Source organism: the organism of the source record quoted next, unplaced genomic scaffold (genome assembly GCF_019419815.1).
Source record: "Pyrus x bretschneideri cultivar Hongxiangsu unplaced genomic scaffold, Pyrus_bretschneideri_v1 Contig40, whole genome shotgun sequence".
Classification (NCBI taxonomy): Eukaryota; Viridiplantae; Streptophyta; class Magnoliopsida; order Rosales; family Rosaceae; genus Pyrus; species Pyrus x bretschneideri.
In genome coordinates this window covers 209,152-234,580 of record NW_025999724.1, presented here as the reverse complement: position 1 = coordinate 234,580, position 25,429 = coordinate 209,152, and the positions used below count along the sequence as shown (strand labels likewise).

At 38.1% G+C, this 25,429-nt stretch overlaps 2 protein-coding genes across 2 annotated transcripts; one reads left to right on the top strand and one right to left on the bottom strand.

Annotated features, from left to right (window-relative positions):
* Positions 1 to 8,380: 8,380 nt before the first annotated feature.
* On the bottom strand, positions 8,381 to 10,438 carry LOC125469026 (WAT1-related protein At3g30340-like). Its single transcript, XM_048565891.1, has 6 exons — positions 10,257 to 10,438; positions 10,055 to 10,117; positions 9,830 to 9,946; positions 9,098 to 9,521; positions 8,713 to 8,864; positions 8,381 to 8,617 (listed from the first exon to the last, which is right to left on the bottom strand). The coding sequence occupies exons 1-6, from the start codon at positions 10,436 to 10,438 to the stop codon at positions 8,458 to 8,460; spliced, it is 1,098 nt and encodes a 365-aa protein (XP_048421848.1). The 3' UTR covers positions 8,381 to 8,457.
* An 8,510-nt stretch (positions 10,439 to 18,948) lies between these two features.
* Positions 18,949 to 20,754, top strand: LOC125469180 (pentatricopeptide repeat-containing protein At4g01570-like). The gene is made up of 3 exons (XM_048566245.1): positions 18,949 to 19,151; positions 19,932 to 20,173; positions 20,274 to 20,754. Exons 1-3 carry the CDS (start codon positions 19,015 to 19,017, stop codon positions 20,396 to 20,398), a joined length of 504 nt encoding a protein of 167 aa, XP_048422202.1. The 5' UTR covers positions 18,949 to 19,014; the 3' UTR covers positions 20,399 to 20,754.
* The last annotated feature ends 4,675 nt before the right edge of the window (positions 20,755 to 25,429 follow it).

Below are 25,429 nucleotides of genomic sequence, written 5' to 3'. Positions count from 1 at the left end.
TTTCACCTTTTAAACCAGTAATTTGCCATTTTATTTTACTTTTGTTTTGTTTTGGATAAGGTGAGGTAAATTAAATTTAAAAACTAAATGATTTGTCACGAATATAAATAAGTATATTAATCAATACTAATAATAATCATTAACCATCACGTTATTTAATTTACAAAATTTGATATAAAAATTTAGTATCACTAGCATTAAAGTTATAAATGACTATCAATTTTTACTTTGCACTTTTATTTTACCCAATTTATACCTCCAATAAATAGCTAATTATTTTCTCAACATCCAGATTTTTAAATTTTCATCTATTTTTTTTGTCCATATTTATTATGTGAATAACATATGAGCCACTTAAAAAGTAACAATGAAAATTTTATAGCAATTAGATAAGTCGTTATACAAGGATTAATAGATGAGGGAGAATTAGGTTTCTAGCAGTGAGTTTTAGTAAGGCAAAAAGTCTTATTTGCCCTCGACAAAAATTGGAATAAAATACATGATTGTTGTAGGCATAATTTATTGAATAATTAAGGATGCCAGAGAGAGAGGGGTGCGGCATAGATAGAGAGAAAGAGAGAGATGTGTAATTGAGATGTGTTCTATTCCACCCATCGTGCCATTATTTATGGTAGTAGGATAGGTAAAAACCTTTCCATTTAATATACTCCTAATAAGAATGTAAGAAATATTTTCATATCTACTAGGATTTACACAATCACATTCCTATTTTAAATATGACTGCAACACTCCCCCTTGAGTGTGTAAATACTCAACAAACCATCGAATCCAATTCTTTAGCAGATAAGGTAGAATAATTGATGAAGTCATCGGCACAACGGGTGATCGCGAGTGTCAAATTTACTTTAAAGTATGCATTTGTAAAAACTCACAAAAACCTTGCTATGGTAAAACCCAAGGAATGGGGAAAACCCATAGACTAAGGAGAAAAGTAAGAAAAATATGCATAATGTCTAAAACGCTCGTCAAACTAGACGAAGGTAGTGAACTCAACGGAGTATGATCATCTTGGGATGTGTGCCTTATTAAAACCTAGTTAGGTATCAAAAACCCAGTGGGAAAAATGTTCCTAATTGTAGGGAAAAAGAGTGCATTAAGATCATGTAAGTCTGCTTCAAGATACTCCCCCTCAATTAGACATAACTTCTAAATAAGAGAACTACAAACGATTTAACTCAGATAATTTACGCATACCTATTCCTTGGACGAGCTTCTAAAATGTAGATTTGGGCAATGACTTGGTGAAGAGATCGGCCAAGTTGTCTTGGGAACGGATTGCATGACTTCAATCTCCTGATGCTTTGGTAATGTAGATGTAGACGCAATATGTCTTGGCATTGACTTCGTTGATGTATCATGGCTTGGTCGGGTTCATACATGCAGCATAATCTTCATGGATCGTCGTCGGGACTCAACGATGGATGAAAACACAGCATGTACTTCGAAATTCTCAACAAGAACTCTTAACCATGTCTCACTTATGGCATAGTGAAGTGAGGTGAGTCTTAGAATGATTCAAAGATTTCGTAACTAAGGTCATATCGTGAACCTCCAAGATATTGCGATATCCCTAACAGTAAAGACATAACCATCCGAGGATCAAGGCAAGCATCATTCCGATGATCAAGGGGGTTGGATCCCCTGAGATGCGTTGGGATTTGCCCATGTAGTACCTTCAGGGTACATCTTTAATACCAATTCAGTGGATGCGCGTAGGCACATTCTGCATCTTTACCAATAGATCAACAGCGAATGAGATGTCCTGTTTAAATACAATGAGCTAAGTACAACAAAGCGCAAAGTTGAACTTTAGATATAGAATTTTAGATTCCATAACTTCTTCAGGGTCTCATGTGCATATAACGTATGGACGATCAAAGGTATACTCAAAAGTAATACATTCGGGGTGTAGTTCGACTGGTAGACCAAAATATTGTCAGAACAATGCTAGAACTTCAGGTCAAAGCATAGACGAGTTTTCCCAAGATCCTTCATCTCAAATTCCATCTTTAGGTGCGAGGCAGTTTTCTCAAGCTCTTTCAGAGTTTTAGTGAGATTTGTGTCAACGATATAAACTGTAACTCTAGCAATTTGGAATAAGACTTCATAGTTTAACACGCAAAGGCATAATTCATCCCTGATTGATCAAATAATCATGTAGACGGGTATACCACATCCGTCGGATTTTTCAATCCATAAGTGGACGCCTCAAAATGAGTTACGAGGGTGTTCCGTGGTTTTGGAACTATTTGAACCAGTCCATGTAATTCTTCGGGAACTTACATGTAAATCTCCGTATCTATATCCCCATGAAGAAAACACTAACCATATTTCATAATGCTACTATTCATCACAGGATGTTTGAGAGAAACCTTGCGCAGTAAGGCGTGCACCATATCGCACTATTTCATTCATCGTAATGTTGTCACTTAATCAAACGAACAAGGTTCGATATCGTCGTTTTTCATTTATGTTGATAGCTACCACATAAGTGAAAACATCATCGATGATAATCTCATTTCAATTCCATTTAGCTTATCCAAACTAGTATACTAGACCAAGAATATTAAATCTCGGGAGAAATCCGGATTAATCTTATGAGATGGAAATGATTTGAGACAACGATCGAGTTTAAATTCATTGTTGTGTCGTGTCCTCCTCTTCTAGGGAAGTGAATCATACGAACTGAGTAATCTGTTGTGTTCCAGGCTAAAACAGATTGATTGGCTATCCGCCGGTGTATCGGACCGTCCAACAGAGGCGACTAAACTGTCCAACAGGGGTGGCACACCCTCCATGGATGTTGACTCGACGTCTGTTAAGTACGTCTATCTTTGTAGACATGTTTGCAGCTGGTATATGATCTCGTCACTTTAGCTAGAATAGAGGAATGCGTCTGGAGCAACATTCTGAAATCTAGAATTTACCGCACTTCCTTATCATACATGTGCGGTACGGGGATTTAGATGAGACATAGTGGGTAACGTCCACGCAAATTCACACCGTTCTACATGAACGTTGACGTTCTTATCTCCCCCTAACGGCGGGAAGACTGTCTCATTAAAGTGACAACCCGCAAATGAGCGGTAAAAAGATCGCATGCAAGGGCTCTAAGAGAGCTAGTGTGAAGGAGAATCATGATCGACAAAAGATACACATCCTTTTTTGAGGACCAATGGTGGTACGTTGCGGCGGCGCAACTTGGCATATGGAATGCACACCCAAATGTGTAAATACGAAAATCGTTAGGTTTGTACCTAGTAACCAGCTGCAACGTCATATAGGTTGGGTGGCAATAGGCCTCAAGGCAGACCAACATAACTGCGTACAAAGATTGCATAAGCCTAGGCAGAAACCGAAAACTTGGTATGGTCACCAAAATTCGGGCGATCATTTTAAATTGCGCTTTATGATCACTAGGCGAGGCTATTTAAGGTGAACATGAGAATTCGATGTTCAATTAGAAACCCAAAACAACATGCAATACTTTAGCGAAAACCTTCGATATAAACTCTCCGATATTATCCAGTCCCCTGGTAGGGTGGTGAACCCATAATCGGCCATGAGGTTTAGCAGCAATGTGTGTGGACAAACATGTGACTAGTTTGTTGATCCATCAACCAAAACCATAAGTATTTTTATGGTCCGTATTTTGGTTGGATTAGTCCACATATATTCCCTTGAATCCACTATGAAAAGAGAGTCGTGTCGTATCTTTGCGATGAATGATATAGAAAATCAATTTTCCCAATGAGCATGCTTGGCAAAGTGTGCTTGTAAGCACCATATCCTTACTTTAGATAAGGAGATGCATTGTAGCATCAGTGTTTGACCTAAATGTCCCAAAAGGTCGTGCCAAAACAAGTAAACGACTCAATCACAAGGTTCCAGGCCAGCCACATGTGGTATATTCCCAGTTGGGAGACAACCCATTAGCTCCAAATCAAAGCTTCAGACTCATTTTTGGAGGTGGTGCAAAGATATTTCACTCTATTTTCTTCAATGGTTTCATTTATGATCATTGTCGTCTCGAATATCCTTAAAAATTCAACGTCTGAGAGAATTTAAGGTCCCTTAAATGGTGATGCAGTACCATTCATACAACGAGGAGTGTGCCAATGCTCTTAATCAGGTTGGATAGAACTGAAGTCGTTGTTAGAGATGTGATTTAGGTGTAAAGTTAGTGTGCGTAGTACGCATTCATCTGGACAACTAACCTTTCCACATTCCAACCTAATCACGTGTTTAATTGAATCAGTCACATGTATTAAGAAACATGATTCAATTAACTCATATTCGAGGACAATATCAATAAGATTATCCATAAGTAAAACATACACCAAACTTGAATCCAAGAACATGGAAAAATGTTCACAAAGTAAATGGTTTACTAAGGGGATTCGGCCAACAAGGCCATCCATGTCAAAATTCTGCTTTTCCGATTATGTTTGGTGGAGCAAAATTATTCTCGCATATTGACTACTAGAATGGTACTCCTCAACAACATTGGTAGGGGCACGAACATGTGCATAACCAATGATCTATTCCATCAAGATGGAAGTAGATTCTGCAGGGTTGAGGTTTGGGAATACTATCCCTTATTCTTGAAGTTTTAGGTCTTAGGTACCAAGGATCATGCTTCGAGCATTCACACCTTGGTGGGCCCTGATTCTACCATATGTTGTAAAAACAAACTTGAAATTGGATTGTGAGAGAATATGCCATTCGGTGTATCCCTGCCGAAGTAATGCATCACCATTCGGTAGGCTTTGACCGAACTGGGTCGAGCTATTTGGTAGACTCCAGCCGAATTGGGTCCATACATTTCTCTCACGAGTGTGGTAGTAATCAGATCCGAGAATCTGGTAAACTTCCACTATCTACACTTGTTGCTTTAGGAGCGAGTTAGAAACATGGAATGACGAGAAAATTATTTTCTAGTCAAAATTCGATCGGATTTATAAAATTTAGAATTGTACTCATTCATGGACATAATCATGATGTGCTTCAGGCAATGTCTTTCATGATTAAACGGTCCGTAGGAGTGAGCCAAAGAGCCATGGAATCCTCGTTCGGGAGGTATTTCCATTTGTAATGCTTTGAGCATAAGTCTTCGAATGAAGATCATGGCGGACCCTTATTCAGCTCTTCTAAGCCATTGTTGGCTTCAATGGTTTCTCAGCTTCTTGATAGTCAAGTGGAGATTCACGTCTTGTATCCCACATAAAGTCTAATAGAAACGTCCAAATCAGGAAAATCGAACTTGTTACAGTTCGACAATCCACTGAATTGAAGGGAACAAGATTGGGATTGGTGTTATGGGAATGAATCATCCATAAGCATCAAAGTTAGAACATTTGACTTCTATGACATGGTTTTTCATGAAAAACATCAGGTTTTCATGGGTGTATTGTTTTATGAAAACTTCGGGTTTCAAAGGCACTAAATTTGAAACTAAAGGTTCAATTTAGTTTTATGAACAATTAGTTCATAATGAGAGGTTCTTGTAAGAAACACAAAATGCAATATGTTGATTTAAGTATAGTGGATTTGAGTTTCTTCGGGAACTCAAGTGTGAGAGCTTCGTTACTACGAAAGTATGTGACGGTTCAAACTATAAAAATAAATTATTGAATCGTTAATGTTCAAAAGTGATCTTCGGGTTAATAATTTTGGATTCATTATCAGATTAATGGACTGCAGGTCACTTTTAATTAATTCAATAGATCGGGACCATTCGGGTTTGATTGTAGAAGAAAAATAATATTAACATACGGGTTAAAATTATTTAGAATGCTAAAATTAGCATGTAGGTAGTTGGGTGCTTTGAGTAAAAAGTAGAGCCCAAAAATAGTCTCGGAAGTGGACTGCAGGCCACGGGGATATGGTAGAAAACCCCAGCCGCAGCTGGGTTTCAATTTCGGCCGAAGGTGGGCACGGTAGCAGGCTTCAAACCCAGACAATTGGGCTGCAGGAAACGGGCTAGGGTGCGCGCACGAAGCCCAGCGCAAAGGCTAGCTTGAGTTTGGGTTCGGGACAAGCCCAGTAGCTTGGGCTGCCGTGGGGGACAAAGGCCGGAATACTGGAGCCCAGCCAGCAAACCTGTGGTTTTGGACCTAGGGCTTCTGGCCCATGCAAGTTTCAACCCAGGCCGAGGCCTGGTTGTGGTTGTGGTACGGTATGGAGCAGCTGGCCCAAAAAGGGCTGCGCAGGTGGTCCAAAGGCATCAGGATGATGCCATCCCATGGTAGTGATGAAAAATATACCCAATTTTTTGAACCTAGGGTTTAGAAAACCCTAAATATGCTTCTAATTTATTTTGTATACATTGACTCACATATTCCACATAACAATTTAATTGTGCGATACATGAAACAAATATATATATTGACAAATATATGAACATATACAATATATATATCAGAAGGAAAATGTAAACATAGGGGGGGTTCATGCATCATGGGGAATGTTTTCATACTTCATAGATGTTTCAAATATCTTCCTTTATTTTAAGCGTACCTGATTAGTAGAAAACGACAAAGGCCTTTGAATTTGTAGAAGATCCTTCTCGAAAAGCCGAAATTGTACCTCCAATGCGTTGTATCGCGTTCAACAAAGAAAAAATAAGTTGAATCAATAGCGTGTAGATAAATTTAATAAAATAGTAAATTAATCATAAAAAGAATGATTAAAATGTAATACTCCCTTGATTGAAGATCAAACCCTCTTTAGCGTAACGTCAAAAGCGTGCTGATAACGTGTTGTAGGCATAATTTATTGAACAATTAAGGAAGCCACAGAGAGAGGGGTGCGACATAGATAGAGAGAAAGAGAGAGATGTGTAATTGAGGTGTGTTCTATTCCACCCATCGTGTCATTATTTATAGTAGCAGGATAAGTAAAAACATTTCCCTTTAATATTACAACTCTTAATAGGTAATCTACTCCTAATAGGAATGTAAGATACATTCCTATATCTACTAGGATTTACAGAATCACATTCCTATTCTAAATATGAGTGCAATAATGACTAATTTAATGTAGGCATAATTGGATATAAGTCCACTTTTGTAAAGCCATTATTAAGGTTAGTCCAATTTTGTGTTATTGTTTTATTTTTTTTATTTTTGAGTACATCGATATTTTTACACTAAGGGTAGGGAGAGTTCGGCTAAGTCGTACAATGAGTAGCCTAATTTGGTATCGAATTCGCCATCCACGAGATTCAAACCTAAAATCTCTCACTTCCGTAAAGAGAAATACCATTAGACCATAATTTTGTGTTATTGTTGAAATAGATCCAATGATTGAGACTCCGTGTCAACTTATTTTTATTTTGTACCAAATTTACTCCTTATGCTATAAATTGCAGTAAGTACAGACAAGGTTCTAAAAAACGCTAGTTGAACAACGGGTTAAGGCTTGGCGCCTAGACGGCTTGGCGAAGCTTAGGCAGACTAGGCGGATTTAAGTAAATTTATTATATATTGTATATAAATAAGTGTCTGCATATACATAAAAATATATATAATTTCATTGGGATACATAAACTGCTAAATGGAAGGACACATAGATTACAACGTGTTGGAACATAATGAAAACATGGGGAAGCATATAATATGTGGTCATCTAAATATTCAACAAGTATCTAACAATTTATTGAAAAAATAGAATCAAAATGGAAGTTATCTATTTTCTGTCTAAGTGAGAGTCGCGACCTTGGCGGATGCCTTGGTGGGCTAGACGGGTGCCAAGGCTGTCTAGATGGGTGCCTAATGTCCAGATGCCCTTTCTAAATTTTCAAACGCCTAAAGATTATTCAAGACGGTGGCTAGCAGCCTAACGTTTAGCCAGGGCCTAGGCGACACTAGGCGGAGGTTCTTAGAATAGTGCGTACACATAATCCCCTAATTATAGGATTATTTGTAGTTGAACTAATCCCTTAATTGTAGGGTGATGATTCTCGTGTTCATCCCTCCAAATTCGTTCATCATGATTTCAATTGTTACATAGCTTTCACAATTTTTTTTACACATTAATTCGATAATACAATATCATGCATTAATTTGCTCTGTTCTATTTTTTTTAACAAACGATATTATCTTTACTAAGGAGTGGAAGAGTGGGCAAACCTTACAATAGATTACCAATAATGTAGTTCAAATTCGTATTTGGAGTGCTCTATTCTATTTTTGTGCGTATCAAAAAGGTAAACAAAATTGGCAAGGTGGTACAAGTTCCATTTGTAGTTGTCCATATGATGCATCCACTTCACATAACAACGCAACTTATGGATTGTCAAAATGATAAAGCCAGAAAGAAAGAGTTTAATTAGAGGTTGCAAAATTCTGCTTCTTATTTCAACTGGTTAGCCGTGCTTACAGCATTTGATCTGACCAGTGCGGTAGAAAGTTAAATCTAAACATTTCAGAAGGGTTATTTATTTACATCAAGGGGCATGCCTTGTGGCATTGGACCACTTTCTTGATCTTGATCAGTTGCTTGTGTCTGCTTGATCACCATTTCCTTTTGATCCTTGCTTTTACCCCACAGTAAAATGTACATGCCGGTTATGACAATAACAGATCCCACCACGCTGGTGAATTAAATGTCAAAAATTAATTAGCAACGGATTAATATGAAGATAATCAAAATTAATTATATGTCAAATATAATTGAGTGAATAATTACCTTCCGAGGTAAATTTGTTCATGCAAGAAAGAGAATTCCAACATAGCCACGAATATCTGGGTGGCGGGGGTAAATGCTGCTGTGAAGAGTGCACCCTTTTGTTTCACACACCATGACATCCCTACGTAGCACAACCCTGATCCTACTACTCCCTGCAACGTCAATATACATGAAACCCTAATTAGTTCTTGAAGAATTCTAGATCGTAGCATTTGAATGGATTACTTGATGAAATAGAAATAATCCAACACATGTACAAACTGTTAGCTAGAAGGAGAAACCATGCATGTTAGAAAACCATTAAACCCTAAAAAGTTCTAGCTTACACCGGCTAAGAAAGATTTGAACGGTGAAAATTATAGTACATGCAGAAGAAAATACTCACAGCATATACGACACTTAAGATCTCCAACTTCCCCTTGAGAATCCACATTGACATGACGATGTGCCTCTGTGTGATGAAGCACAAGATGACGGATTGAATGGCGCCGAAGAAGGACAAAATCGCGGTGCTAGAGTACTGAAAAGGGTAGCTCTTGCCGATCTTTGCTTGGATGAGGAACCATGAAGACCACAAGAGGCAGCCTGATGCCAAAAGTACTGAACCAATAGCCCACCTATCACTCTTCTTGGCTGATGAAAAAGCCCTTGTATTGGCATGGTTTTGCATTTGAAGTGTGGATTCTGAATGTTGGTTGGTTAGTGGCATTCCTTTGTACAAGATCAATGACACGGCTCCACCAATACATATTAGGGCACCGAGGACTTTAGCGATCCCACCCTTGTTCTTTATGTTCACTTTCTCTAGTCTGGAAACTCAAGTCCAAAAATCAAGTTAATTCCAATAACAACATGTTTACCAACTTAGAATGCGAGAAATTGTGAATGGGGGAACGCAGAACATGAGGGAAAATGAATGAGTATGGGATCACTACAATCTCTAATAAATCTAGTTTAAAGTGTTTCAGGTATCAGATTATGAATTGTAATGTGAAACTAACATACCTTTCGGTTTGCATGTATATTTTTAAACATAGGGGAGATTCAGAAGTCCGAATTATTTCAATACCCATTTCAGATAACTAATCAGACTAAAAACTTATTCTTTGTACTTTACCCAAATGGTAGAGCCAAGAGGAAAGTGTTGACAGGCACCATGTTGATGAATGCACAGGCATATGTCGCAGAGGTGTACTGAAGTCCAAGAAGAAATAAGTAATGTGTGAAAGTTATCCTGATAGACACAAGTGTTTGCCAAAAAAAAACAATCACATAAAAGATAACATCAAATGAAACAACATCCAAAAATAAATCAGAGAAACCTTAAAGTACCACTACTAACCCAATTAGAGCACTGATGAAAAGGTGGCATAAGATTCGAGGTGTAAGCTTTGTTCTACTTTTCCTGCATAAAAAACTAACTATACGTTTAACAGTAGTCGTTGATACCACATTTACTTATCATATTTTTCATAGAGTTGAGACTGACTAGCAAATTAATATGATACTTATAGAAACGAATCAGAAGTCTATATAAGTTTTACCTTTCCCAAAAGAAAGCAATTGGGGTCAAGAAAACAGCAGAAATCAACTGTCGATAAATAACAATAATCAAACCGCCTAATCCACCATCAAGAGTCTTCTTAAGCAGAATATTTACTATAGCTAATGCAAGGTTAATGACCAGCATGAGAATAATAAACTTCCATTTTCCCCAGCAATTCATCGTAATTATATAGAAGTATTTTGATTCAATCATAATGCAGTAAGTTATTAGACTCGTTCTGTGCTTATATATATATATATATATTTATTTATTTATTTATAGGTGAACCAACCAGGTTCCTTCCCACATACATGGGGTGGCCATGAATGGTTAAAATTCTCGGCAACATTTCCACAGGTTCATGCAATCAACATGCAATTTTTTACGATATTTTCATCCCTTTTAGATGTCCTTTTTCCACAACTTTGTTATAAAAGTTAAAGCAAAGAATCAATTAACAAGCTTCTTCTCCTATTAGTGCATCACTATCTATGACCTCAGATAAATATCAATTCCACATTTCATTTGATTTATATTTCTTTTATAGATAAGAGTATTCTTCTTGAACACTTTTTTACTTTGTGACATTATTTTGTAATACAAATATTATAATCAGAACTGTTCATTCTTTTTATCATCATTTCCACATTTCATTTGATTTATATTTCTTTTATAGATAAGAGTATTCTTCTTGAACACTTTTTTACTTTGTGACATTATTTTGTAATACAAATATTATAATCAGAACTGTTCATTCTTTTTATCATCATCTCAAAATCATTTACGAAAAAATTCATTTGATTTGAAAGTCGTTCAGTAATCTATAAGAATCAAATATATTGATGCCTTATTATAATAATATGACAATTTTGTTTATTTTTTTAGAAACTTTGACGGTACGGGAGAAATTTTATGATAACGAAAAACAAGTTACATCTAGTCAGGAGGACATAAATCATAGCCCTCATAAAACAGAGACAACAAAAAAGAATTTATGAAAAAGAAATGGGACATAAACATTACCCTTCTAAAAATAAAAACAAGAATGATATAAACAAAAATAAAGCAGCACGAGCTACCAACGAAAGAGAATCATGTCATGTTAAAATTGAAGAAGACAAGTCCATATTAACAAAATTATCGCGACAAGATTTTCTTCACGTTTATACGATTATCTGATGTTGCGTTATCTTTAAAGAAAGTATAGCTTTTTTACATATAAGAAGCAAAGCATTGACCATTCGTCTTGGTTCTCGCCATTCTCCCTTATTTATGGAAAAATCTTGCCACTCTACCTTTTTCTTTTCTTTTGAATAATTTATGGGAGATTAATGTGGACGAAACAATACTGCATCAATGAGCATCTTTCCGAAAAGCACTGGTGGCTGATATGATGGCACATTAGCTACCACTAGGAAGTCCGCTTGCTGCGGGATAAGAAAGTTCGTTGGTAATAACAATTAAAAAATTATTAAAAATAGATTGAGCATAATTTGTAAGTTGTTAAGTTTTGAGTAATGTTTTATTAATTTATACAAATAAATGCATCAAGAAATAAAAGGTAAGTGAAATTGGATACATACCTGAGTTTAGAATTTTGATAATGCCCCGCGTTATATAAGAGTTATAAAACTCTTGTAAATCATGTTATGATTAAATAGCAGTTTATTTGTGAATGTTATAATTTTTAAAATAAAATAAAATTGTGTTCTAAGACGGATCAGGTTTATATAAATTGGTAAACTAAGTTTTGATTATTTGGAGCAGGAATCATCATTTTCCGTCTATTCTCTTAAGAGGAATTAATTATTACGAATTTATATAGATACTTTCTTCTTCTAACTTAATGTGAATACATGACTAATTATTTGTTTGTTCGGGTGAAAGGTCAAATTGAATATTCAAAAGTATAAACAAACATTTTTTTTCACTAAAGATAAACCCTATGTCACATCTCGACCCGGACCCCCACCACATCCCGGGCTCGACTCCACCGTAGCACGATATTGTCTGCTTTAGGCCCAGACCACGCTCTCACGGTTTTGTTTCTGAGAATTCACACGAGAACTTCCCAATGGGTCACCCATCCTGGGAGTGCTCTCGTGCGCTACTCGCTTAACTTCGAAGTTCCCATGGAACCTGAAGTCAGTGAGTTCCCAAAAGGCCTCGTGCTAGGTAGGGATGAGAATATACATATAAGGATCACTCCCACACGAGAACTTCCCAATGGGTCACCCATCTTGGGAGTGCTCTCGTGCGCTACTCGCTTAACTTCGAAGTTTCCATGGAACCCGAAACCAGTGAGTTCCCAAAAGGCCTCGTGCTAGGTAGGGATGAGAATATACATATAAGGATCACTTCCCTGGGCGATGTGGGATCTTACAATCCACCCTCCTTAGGGGCCTGACGTCCTCTTCGGCACCCCACGGTCAGGGTTAGGTTCTGATACCAAATTGTCACATCCTGGCTCGGGCGGGACCACTTCCTGGGCCCGACTCCACCATAGCACGATATTGTCTGCTTTAGGCCCTAACCACGCCCTCACGATTTTGTTTTTGGGAACTCACATGAGAACTTCTCGATGGGTCACCCATCCTGGGAATGCTCTCGTGCGCTACTCGCTTAACTTCGAAGTTCCAATGGAACCCGAAGCCAGTGAGCTCCCAAAAGGCCTCGTTCTAGGTAGAGATGAGAATATACATATAAGGATCACTCATCTGGACGATGTGGAATCTTACACCCTATCCATATTTTTTAAATATGTGAAAGAATATATTAGGTTGAAATATGTGGAGCGGGTATATCTCAAGTGTAAATGTCTAGTTTGATACTTTTGGATATTTAATTTAATGTTTTAATATGGAAGGAGGTAATTTGCCATGTATTTGGATTATGTGAAAAGAAGATAGTTCATACATATATATATATATATATATATATATATTAGTAATAGCTAATTTGTCACATCCCGGGCCATGTATTTGGATTATGTGAAAAGAAGATAGTTTATATATATATTAGTAATAGTTAATTTGTCACATCCCGGCTCGGGATGTGGTGGGGGCCCAGGCCTCACCCTGGTCGTGCATATGTGGTGGCATTTTTGGGACATGTTATATCTCTTTGCAGGATGCTCATAATCATTCGGACTTGATCATGGGTACATTAAACATTCTTGGTCTCCAGTATCTTTTTACTCATATGGATCTTAATCTTCGGTAGCTCTGACAGATTATCACCATTGTAGGATTACCTTCGGTGTTGTTTAATTAATATTCGTCCTGCTGGATTGCACTTAGGTTACTTATGCTCTGGTTGTGAATTCACACTTAGTTTCGTTTTGCACTTATTCTTATCTAGTGCTCTAGTTAGTTTGGTTTTTATTTCCTCGCATTTCTTATATTAATATTGTTTCCGCATTGTGCACATGGCTATGTCATCCTCACGTGACGTCTAGCACACCTTGATTTTGATCGGGGTGTGACACACCCCATTTGAGCAATGTATGAGAAGTTCTTAGCTAGTTTCGTTTATGTATTTTAAATTAACGTTTATATAGTTGTTTCGCATATAGGTATCAGCCAGCACAGCTCGATTCAAGGTCCTAGTGGACATTCCGAGTCGGGATGTGTCATAATTCTTTTGAAGAGAAAGCTTTGTAAAATTTGTAAATACATGTAAAACGTCAATCAAAATCAATACAATATTAATTAATTTGACATACCTTTGAATATTCGTGTCTTCGTTGCTTGAAAACATATTTATGAACGCTGTAAGTTTGTTGTTGAATTAGCTAGCTTCTTCTCTTTTTTTTTTTTTTTTTTTTTTTTTTTTTGGTTTCCTAAAATTGGAAAACAAAGTGTTAAAAAATTATTTATGGGAGTTAATAGATAATATATAATAATTAGTTGACATGGGTGGAAAATTCAGCTAGATACAGTATGAAAGAGTAGAGACTAAATTTGAATATAACTAATTAAAAACAATTTGTAATCCATTATCATGTATGATTATCTATTTTATGCTGGAGAATTGAATATTGATGACACAATATGCAATATGTAACCCTAAAGAATATAACTAATTAAAAACAATTTGTAACCCTAAAGAATTGAATATTGATGACACAATATGCAATAAACTTGGACGTTAAATAAGCCTTCTTATTGATCACTAAAGCAAAACTTATTGAAAATCAGATCAACAGTGCATCTCACATGGCACCGTTTGCACATTGGCTTAAAAAATTGGCCAAATCGGATAAATGATCGCCGTGGTCACAAGGTATTAGAAAGATAGTCCCTATGATGAAAAAATTCGGATTTAAACCCCTGTGGTCTAAGTCTATTAAGATTTATACCCGAAATTAGAATTTCTGTCATTCCTCCATTAGGTTTAGGTGTTTTGGTTAAGGAGAACATTTGATTTTGGTCACATTTCTTCCTCCCCATTCCCTCAACTTAATATGCACCATGCAAGTAGCAGTCAAGAACTTCACACTCTGCAATGGACTCAGCAAATCCAACAACCCCTTCAATGTCTTGAGCCTCACACAATCCGCCGCCTTCATCACCCCTCCCACCCACTCAGCATCACCTTTATCGCCACATTCACCAGCCCTTCCAGCTCCGCCGCCGCTTCCCCGTTCCTAGCCCGGGTCGCCATCGCCACCTGCTGCCTCTTCATTTCCCTCTCCACCTTATCCTCCTCGCATCTCATCTTCTGCCTCAGCTGCTCCTTTGACATGGAAACCAGCTCGTCGTCTTCAACGTTTCGACGAGCTGGAACAGCATTGATGGCTTCCGCCTGGTGACCTAGGAATACGCATTCTCCAAAGGGCTTGACCAAACAGGGCAGAAGAAGGTGAGGACGTCATCCTGAGCAGCAGCCCACTGCACGGTGTAATACTCCTTGTGAAGGTTGGTGGCTTTTGACACCAAAGCCCGAAGCTCCGCCTCGTTTTGCTGCATCTCCTCCGACAACTTGAGAAGTTGTTGGAGCTGCTCGAGCTGAAAACCCACTTCTCGAAAAACTCAGAGAACCTTTGCTCCACATGCAAGCTACTAACGGAAGAATGATAGAAGTTCTAATTTCAGGCATAAATTCTAACAGACTTAGACCATAGGGGTTTAAATCCGAATTTTTTTTTACCACAAGGGTTATCTTCCGGATACCTTATGACCATAGAAACTATTTATCTGATTAAGCCTAAAAAATGTGGTAGACAAAAATTCAAGTGTTAGACAATTGGCATGAGATAACAATAATGAAATGTAAACGGATTGTGTGTGTGTCTCTCTCTCTCAGGAGGAGAGAGAGGTTGTCAAGTCATGTTCTTGGTTATATTTGTTCAAGTTGGGAAAAATCGAAAGAATTTAAAAGGTGGTGGGATGTTGTACAGGGTTGGTACCTAGAGCTTGAGAAATCAAAGAGCTTGGCAGGTTGAGAAAAGATGATAACAACAGCTTTAGATTCACACAAAAGCGATAGCTCTCCAGCTTTCTTCAAAATCCCTTCTTATCTTCTTTGAGAAGGTCACCTGTAGACCTGTAAACGGGTCAGATTTATTGAGTTTGGATCGGGTTCAATCCGACCAGTTAATTTAACGGATCATCTAAACTCAACTCGTTAAACTAACGAATCATCCGAACCCAATCCGTTAAATTAACGGGTCACCTGTTTCATTCGCTTCATCCGTTTCATCCGTTAACAACTTTTTTACCAGTTAACAAACAAATAAAAAAAAATGCAATTAGGCTCAAACAAAAACAAAACTTTGATTCTGGAACAACATACACCAATTAATAAGTACATCATGAATGCCATTTTTATTGCTCTTGTTGACCCTGAGAAAGAGATTCTTATTTTTAGGGGTTGAATTTTGTAGAGTCCGGATTCAGGTGAGAGAGATAGAGAGTAGCAGAGAGGTTTTGATGGTGGATCGAAGACTGTAAGAAGTCCAACTACTATTCGCCGAGGGCAAAGTCACGCACGGAAGAAAAAAGGGATAAAAAGCAGGAAGAAGAAGAGAGGAGGAGGAGCATCCGAGTCGAGTATTCCTTGGACTGAGGGTGGATTGTTATTCTTCTGCACATGCGCACCTCACACATTCATCAATCACTGCAGTGGGATTTCGGCTGAGGGATTTTAAAATTACACAAAAGTCCTTAATAACAGGTTTCGCTGGTTCACCCAAAATGATCCATTATGTAACGGGTTGACCCGTTAACCATCCGACCCGTTTATCACTCATCCAAATACTAATTTAACAGGTCAGGTCAGATTGGGTTAACAGATCAGGTTGAAAATGCCAGGTCTAGTCACCTGCCTTGACGGCAAGTAGTTGATCTTCCTGATCTTGATCTTCTCCCTCATCATTTTTCCCAATTCTTCCTATCCCCTTTAGAAACAATGATTCAATTAAAATAAAATAAACCTACCACTTAAGAAAGAATGAGAAATGCAAAATGAACACAATAAAAATGGGAGATGTAGTTCACATCATCATCAACATATCTAGTATATTCTCACTTCCAAATCTTTATAAATTTTAATAGACTAATTTTTTTTTTCTTTTTTCAAGAAAAAGTGAAGCTTCTCACACTATGTCTATCTTCTTTATAGGACCCAATAAGGAAGAGAAATGATTTTTTTGGGTGCAAATTATGGAGTTTCTTTCACTCTTTCTCACGTAATTTAAAACCGATCCAATCCAAGTGAACTCAACGGTTAAAAATTGAAAGTATAATACCACCTCTGGTACCAAAGACATCTATAGCAGCCATTGTTTTTAAATCATCGTTCAACTTCTTGTAGAATGCTTTATCAGGTATCTGCACAAATTTAGAACAATGAATCGATAACGTCTATTTAATCGGTAACCATAATAAGACAAACCATTAGAATAATTCTAAGGGAGTACCTTCTGTGGTTAGATAAAGAATCAATTCCTTGCTCTACATGGTTGTCAAACTTTAGACTCTTTTTCACATGATCAATTAGCAGATCTACTATTTCTGTATAAGTAATCAGTTTAAAGGGTGTGTTAGCAACCATTGTTAGATGATCAATGCAAGTTTTATAAAATTATTGATTGCTTTTTTTATATTTAATTTTCACAAAAACTTGCTATGACCTAAGATAAAATCCTTTGGAACATAACAGGAAAGACCAAGTCATTCAAGACCATCCAAAACCACAGAACAACGTGACAAACACACTAAATTTAATTAAAATTAGACAATACTAACCTAGTAGGTAAAGCAAAATGCATTTAGCAGGAAATTGTTTTATAACACGGGTTATTAACAGTAGATGAAAGAACTATAAAAATCAATAGTTCAAGTGATTGGCCAACACCTTTTATAATTTTTTTTTATTGTTTATATAACTATACAGTGATACTAAAATAAAATTTAATAATTTTCTTGTAAATTTTGTGTCACATCCTCGCTTGGGCTCCCACCACATCTCATGCTCGACTCCACCGTAGCACGATATTGTCCACTTTCGGCCCTAACCACGCCCTCACGTTTTTGTTTCGAGGAACTCAAACGAGAACTTCCTAGTGGATCACCCATCCTGAGATTGCTCTCACACGAACTCGTCTAACTTCGAAGTTCCTACGAAACCCGAAGCCAATGAGCTCCCAAAAGGTCTCGTGCTATATGGAGGTGGACATGTACATATAAGGCACATCACCTCCTTCTCCGTTGGTCGATGTGGGATGTTACATTCTGTAACACATCTTTAAAAACAATATTCAAAGTATAATTTTTTGCGGAGAGTTGCAGACTTAAACGGAAAAGGGATTAGGAAGGAAGCTGGATCTATTTTAACTTCACAATATTCTTTTATCAAAGTATTTATATGAAATTTATTTTTATTTCTATGTCATCGCCACATCATTTAGTAGTCATCTTAGCTTTTAATTAGGAGCGTTAGATGTAAATAGATCCAAGAGCTTTTAAAAAGTGTAAAAATATTTGTTAGAATGTTTGTACCTTGATCATATCTCATATATATATATATATTTGGTTAGTAATATTCTAGAATCCATCTAATGTGTGTGTGACAACATAGAAAAAGCAATGCACATAGAGGCCTTTCATTACATCACATTATGATCATATGCAGACTCATTCGAGCAAAATATACACTATGTGATAGTATGTTGTTCTTTTTTGTTTTTCATAATTATTCCTAATGATCCGAACTCTTATCAAGTATAAAGTTATCGCAACCATCCAAAAGGTTTAAAAGTAAAATTGAAAGTTCACTTATTTGGAATAGAGAAAGTTATGAATCGAGAAAGTTGAAAATAAGGAAGAGACAGAAGGAATAACTAGTACTACCAGATCAATCTAAATGTCTAACTGTAATAGTTTTGGTACCCATATGTAACATATCCATTCCATATACATGCCATTAAAGTGACATGCTATCTGCAATCATCAACTAACTACATGTATGTACTAATTAAATTTAGATGTTTATGCATGTAGGAGGATCCAAACACGTATGAGTTTACAGCTCAGCCCAAACACGTAGGAGTATTTTAACTCTACTGAATTATTTTGGAATATTTTGGGTGAAATGGGAGGAGAGGCCCAAACAACAATCACCCCAAAATCTGGGCCTTCAACAAGAAAAGGAGTGTCCGACCAAGTGCAAGCCCAACTCAAAGTAGCCTGTCAAACAGTTAATATAGTTTCTGCATCTTCTTCTCAGTTAATCCGTATGTTTTTGGAAATGCAATGCGCCATGGGAGGCCTTTCCTGGTCAAAGACCGCCACCACCACGGCGCCTCCCAGCTGGGAGACATACTCCTGGTGGTCGCCATCACCGATACCCTCTCAACCTCCGGTACCCGCAACCTCCCGGAACCCCACACCCAGTGGCGGATCCAGGATTTTAAACTCGGGGGGTCCCAATAATAAAGTACACATTTAACCAAAAACACAAAACATATACCAATCAACCAATAAACAAAAATTCCATCTAAATTTCAATTATAAAATGAGTATACAAACATAAAACACATCAACAATCATATCAATAATAGACTAAAAATCTCCACCAATATCTAATATAATTTAATTGAGATTAGATTAGAATACCAAAAAACTTACTTGAATTTAGAACCAAATAGTGGTGGCTTGGAGAATTGAAACAAGTGGAGGTATAATATTGGAGTAATGTAATTATAATATGGGATTGGGTGGGATTAGAAATTTAGGGTTTTGGGTGAATATAAGAAAGATGGGGGATTAGGGGGAAAAGCAGTGGAAGGCACGGGTAAAGAAGAAGTGAAAGGGACGACAGGATGTGGGGCTAGACTTTCAAAAATAATATGTAATCATGTTGCAAAGGTGGACCAATTGCAACCCTTGATTTCATTGGTTTAATTAAAAAAAAAAAAAAAAAAAAAGGGCCAAAACACTGCGTTTTGGACCCTTTTTTTTAATGCCCTGTTTTCTTTCTTCTCCCCTGTTTTCTTCTTCTCCGTTGCAAACTGCAACCTGTTGCTGCAGCAACACAGACAGTCTGCACAGCAGCACAGGCCTCATGTTCGAGTACGAGGGGTCCTCCGGAAAATTTCTAGCAACATTTTAGGATGGCCAAGGGGTCCTGGGACCTCCAGGACCCTCTGTAGATCCGTCCCTGCCCACACCCTCCCGCTTTCCGAGCCCCTACTCCTCCAAATCCTCCGCGCCCAGTTCCTCCACCCCTCCAGAAAACTCGAGTTCTTCATATGGTGCTCTCTCACGCATAACATCAAACACTCGGCGCGCACCGCCTCCCGCTCTGGATTCCTCCACGAGGTCCCTCAATTGCTTCACTCCATGAAGGAGGACGGCGTCGTGGTCGATTCCCGGACCTTCAAAGCCCTGCTCGACGCGTTTATCCGGTCCAGTAAGTTCGATTAGGCGCTTGAAATTTTGGATATTATGGAAGATGTTGGTGCTGGGTTGAACACCGATATTTATAACTCGGTTCTTGTTACTCTGGTTAGGAAAAACCAGGTGGGTTTGGCCATGGCCATTTTGCTTAAGCTTCTGGAGGGAGGGGATTCGATTCAGGTGCCGAATTCGATTGCCTGCAACGAGTTACTGGTTGCTCTCAAAAAATCTGACATGAGGGTTGAGTTTAAGCAAGTTTTTGATGAACCCTAAACCCTCATTCATGTGCTCTGCTTGGTGGGGAAGGTGAATGATGCACTTACTGTATGGGAGGAATTGAAGGGCTCCGGCCATGAGCCGGACGCAATTTCCTATTCAGGGATGTTGTAAATGTTATCGAATAGACGATGCCACTAAGATTTTTAGTGAAATGCAGCTCAATGGATATATCCCTGATACCATTGTTTATAATTCTCTGATCTTACCCAACAGCTTCGGCTTTTCTCCTAATCTTACCCAACCTTTTAATCTCAACCATTTATGTACATCCTATGGTTACTTCATAGTAGTTTATAAATTATTTTCCTCTTAAAAGCAATTATTTGAGGTGACAAGCTCTAAAATTAAGAAAGGAAAAGAGGTAAAACCGGGCATAGTGCAGCCACTGGAACTCTAAACGATGATGCTATAAGGTTCTCCAAGTTAAAGTTAGCTTTCAGATTTCAATATGTTTTCTATTCTTCTCCAGCAGGAGGCAACTCACATATATACACGTTTAGTCCTTGTACCACAAGGAATATTAAAGATATTAAAAAGAGTTATACCCAAACTAGGAAATACAATCACATTCCTATTCTTCTAATGTTGACTCACGCCAACACTCTCCCTCAAGTTGGTGCATAGATATCTCCTAAGCCCAACTTGTCAAGTGAGTCCTGAAATCTTCTAGTAAAGACCGCATGAGTTAGAATATCTGTCAATTGTTTTTCCATCTTCACGAACTGAATGTCAACCAACTTAACATCTAGTTTTACTTTGATGAAATGTCTATCCACCTTAACATGCTTGGTCTTATCATGCTGCACCAGATTCTCGTGCTGCTTGATTATCACAGTATAACAACATAGACCTTTTTGGTTTAAACCTTATTTCAGTGAGTAGAATCCGAAGCCTTAGAAGCTCACAAATGCCATGTGCCATTCCTCTGTACTCAACCTTGGCCGAAGACTTTGCCACCACATTTTGCTTCTTACTTCTCCAGGTCACAAGATTACCAGCTACAAATGTAAAGTATCCCGACGTAGATCGCCGATCAGTGATATTTCTAACCCAATATGCATCGGTATACCCATTCACTTCCATATGCCCATGTTGTACATCAATCTTTTTCATGGAGCTCCCTTTAAGTAACTCAGAATCCGCATTACTGTTGTCATGTGATCCTCACTAAGAGCATGCACAAACTGGCTCACCACATTTACTGTGTAAGCAATATCTGGCCTTGTGAGCGATAAATAAATCAGTCGCCCTACCAACCGTTGATACCTTTCCCTATTCATTGGGATTTGATCTTGATAAATTGCTAGATGATGATTTTGCACAATAGGTGTATCCACTGGTTTACACCTTAGCATACCAGTTTGGGACAAATAATCCAATACTTTCGCTGAGATAAATATATTCCTTCTTGAGATCTAGCTACTTCAATTCCCAGGAAGTATTTAAGTTCCCCAAGTTCTTTCATCTCAAACTCAAAATACAATTACCTCTGTAAATGTTCGATTTCCATTGTATCATCACTTGTGACAATCATATCATCTACATATATGATAGGTAGAGTTACCTTACCATCATTGCACTTGATGAACAAAGTATGGTCTGAGTTTCCTAGCCGATACCTATATTTCTTCATCATCTGGGTGAACCACCTAAACAACGATTTGGGTGATCGTTTAAGGCCATACAGTGCCTTTCGAAGTCGACATACTTTCCCACTACAATTCGAATTGCCATAACCTGGTGGAATATCCATGTACAATTTTTCCTCTAAATCTCCATGCAGAAAAGCTTTTTTAACATCAAAATGTCTTAGAGGCCAGTCAAAGTTAGCAGCGAGAGACAATAAAACTCTGATGGCATTCATTTTTACAACAAGAACAAACATCTCCTAATAATCTACCCCAAATGTTTGGGTAAACCCCTTGGCAACTAACCTCACCTTGTACCTATCAATTGTTCCTTCTGCCTTATGCTTAATAGTGAACACCCACTTGCATCCCACTGGTTTCTTTCCTTTAGGGAGTGAAACCACACTCAATAAATTATTTTTCTGTAATGCTTCCATTTTAACTTACATTGCCTCTGTCCATTTCGGATCCTTCAAGGCTTCTTCCACTCTAGTAGGTATTTTGATGGTTTCTATATGCTGAAACAATGCACAATATTTTGGTGAAAGTTGTTAAGTGGAGACGTAGTTTGCAATGGGGTACCACAACTTTTCTTCTAGAGAGTACTTGCCTGGTGGTTTTCCTCAATTTTGTCGAGAAGGTAACACATAAGATGGTTTATTAATGTTTGAGTGAGCTCTTACCTCAGAGATATCCGTTGAATCATGGACGTGTACTTGAGGAGTATAAGGCGGGCTGTTATGTTCAACTTCCTTGGTGGTGTTATGTTGCCCATTTAACTTTGGATGCCCACTCGGGCTTGCATTAATATGTACGACTTTGGGCCCATTCGGGTCATTACTAATAAACGCCAAATTTGGCCCACTTGGGCTGTCGACAACAACCTCATCATTCTGCCCAGTTGGGCTGTTAGCGACAACGTCATGGTTATGCCCACTTGGGCTGTTGGCAAAATCTAGGTGCTCACTTGGGCTGTTATACTCTGGACAGTTACACGACCCAACAGTGGTCCTACTTGGACTAACACGGTCATTGTCAATTAAGGTTGTCTCCCCCTGAGGAGTATGGTTGGGAGGAAAAAATAATTTGTCTTCAGAGAAGGTAACATCCATGGTGACGTACGTCTGTCGAGTAGATGGATGATAACATTGATATCCCTTTTGTTGAGGACTAAAGCCAATGAATACACACCGCACTGCACATGGATCAAGCTTGCTTCTTTGATTTTTTGTGAAGATGGACATATGCCACACATCCAAAAACTCGGGGTTCAAGTTGAAGAGTGTAAGGGAGCGAAACATGTTCAGCAAGCACGGCCAATGGGGTTCTAAAAGAGAGAACACTTGATGGCATTCGGTTCATGTTATAAATAGCCCTGCATTTTGGTGTATTGTATGTGTTATTGATTGATATGATTGTGGAATGGTGTTGGAAAGCACATGTGTGTGTGAATGGCAAGATGACAACTCTTGTTTGGCTTATGGTTGATGTGTAGGATAGTACTCTATGTTTTCTGCTTGAAGTGTTTTTATGAAAAATTTAGAGTTTAACAAATAGTGAACTACAAATGGCTTGATCCCGTCGGAGGGTACGTAGGTAGTCTAACAAAGAGGTTAGATGCAGCCATAAAGTATATGAAAAATGTGACATCCCACATCGCCCAGGGGAGTGATTCTTAAATGTATATTCCCATCCCTACCTAGCACAAGGCCTTTTGGGAGCTCACTGCTTCAGGTTCCGTAGGAACTTTGAAGTTAAGCGAGAAGAGGGCTAGAGCAATCCCATGATGGGTAACCTACTGGGAAGTTGCTCGTGAGTTCCCAAAAACAAAACCATGAGGGAATGGTAAACCTAAAGCGGACAATATCGTGCTACGGTGGTGGAGTCGGCCCAGGAAGTGATCCACCCCGGGCCGGGATGTAACAATTGGTATCAGAGCCTAACCTTAGCCGTGGTGTGCCGACGAGGACGTCGGGCCCCTAAAGGGGGTGGATTGTGACATCCCACATCGCCCAGGGGAGTGATTCTTAAATGTATATTCCCATCCCTACCTAGCACGAGGCCTTTTGGGAGCTCACTGGCTTCAGGTTCCGTAGGAACTTCTAGAGTTCCTAAAAACAAAACCGTGAGGGAATGGTAAACCCAAAACGGACAATATTGTGCTATGGTGGTGGACTTAGCCCGGGAAGTGATCCACCCCGGGCCGGGATGTGACAAAAAATTACCAATTCCAATCTGGAGTTGTGCTTTGTCTATTTGCCGAACACGTTTGATCCTGGACATACGTCGAGATCAGGGTGCGACATACAAAGTTAACGCAACCACCCAATAATGTTTAAAAGTAAGAATGAAAGTTTACTTGTTTATAATAGAGAAAGTTATGAATCGAGAAAGTCGGAAATAAGGAAGAGACAGAAGAGATAACTATGGGGTTTTACTTGGCCTTACTTGGGCACAAGTGAGACTCTGTAGTTACAGTTCATTTGACGTTACAACTGCTGACAATAATCATCCTTTAGGCCCCTTGTTTTGGCCTATCGAGAATTGCTTTCACGAAATTGGCAATGCGAACTTTGACATGTCTATAAAGAAAAGAGTTTTGTGGCATACAGTTTAGCGACTTATAATCTTGATTTAGATTTAGGTAATTTCTATTTTGATAATCCTCCTTCTTGTTTAGTTAGTTTCATCAGTGAGGATTGACTTGGGATGTCTTGGTCTAAATTTATTATTGCGTAGGTTTGTTTGGACTCTTGCTTTTAGCCTCGCTTTTCAAACAAAATAATAATAAATAAATAACTAACAACAAAATAAATGAAAAGGTGTGTAAATAAACATTCCTTGGATTATAGAGTGCTATTAGACCCACCCTATTATCTTATCTTCCCATCTACATTATAATCCCACCCATCACAAAAAAGTTAAAAATTAAAATGTTATTTTCCCATCCACTATTTGTTCAAAAATAACCTCTAATATATATTTAAATTATTTAGAAGAATAAATATTAGAGTGCTCATAAACCCAGTTAAGCCTTCACTAATCGCCAAGGTCTTTCCTTCCGATTTTTATTCTAAACAAAATTCCAAAAGTATGATTGAAATGAGGGATAAACAAACTCATTCTCTATTAAACTCCTTTCCTTCGCCCTTCGTTCCATCTTACTCCATAACCTACCCTGATCCCTGCCCACGACCACCCCTCCTCCTTTTCTCTGTCAATCTCCCTTTTCTGCTCTTTGACCACCCCCATGTCAAAGAACACAAAATACACACACACACACACACACACACACACACACACAAAAAGCAACAACCTCAAGAAGCTCGCGAAATCAAATCCAAACAACCTAAATAGCTCAT

What these genes read in the sequence shown, in the direction of transcription:
- LOC125469180 (XM_048566245.1), top strand. Translation starts at nt 19,015, where the DNA reads ATGCGCCATGGGAGGCCTTTCCTGGTCAAAGACCGCCACCACCACGGC. An exon ending in AACCTCCCGGAACCCCACAC is followed by an intron (nt 19,152 to 19,931) that starts CCAGTGGCGGAT and finishes CCCTGCCCACAC; the next exon opens with CCTCCCGCTTTCCGAGCCCC. An exon ending in CGACGCGTTTATCCGGTCCA is followed by an intron (nt 20,174 to 20,273) that starts GTAAGTTCGATT and finishes TACTCTGGTTAG; the next exon opens with GAAAAACCAGGTGGGTTTGG.
- LOC125469026 (XM_048565891.1), bottom strand. Translation starts at nt 10,438, where the DNA reads ATGAATTGCTGGGGAAAATGGAAGTTTATTATTCTCATGCTGGTCATT. An exon ending in ATTGCTTTCTTTTGGGAAAG is followed by an intron (nt 10,118 to 10,256) that starts GTAAAACTTATA and finishes TTTTTTATGCAG; the next exon opens with GAAAAGTAGAACAAAGCTTA. An exon ending in TTCATCAGTGCTCTAATTGG is followed by an intron (nt 9,947 to 10,054) that starts GTTAGTAGTGGT and finishes TGTGTCTATCAG; the next exon opens with GATAACTTTCACACATTACT.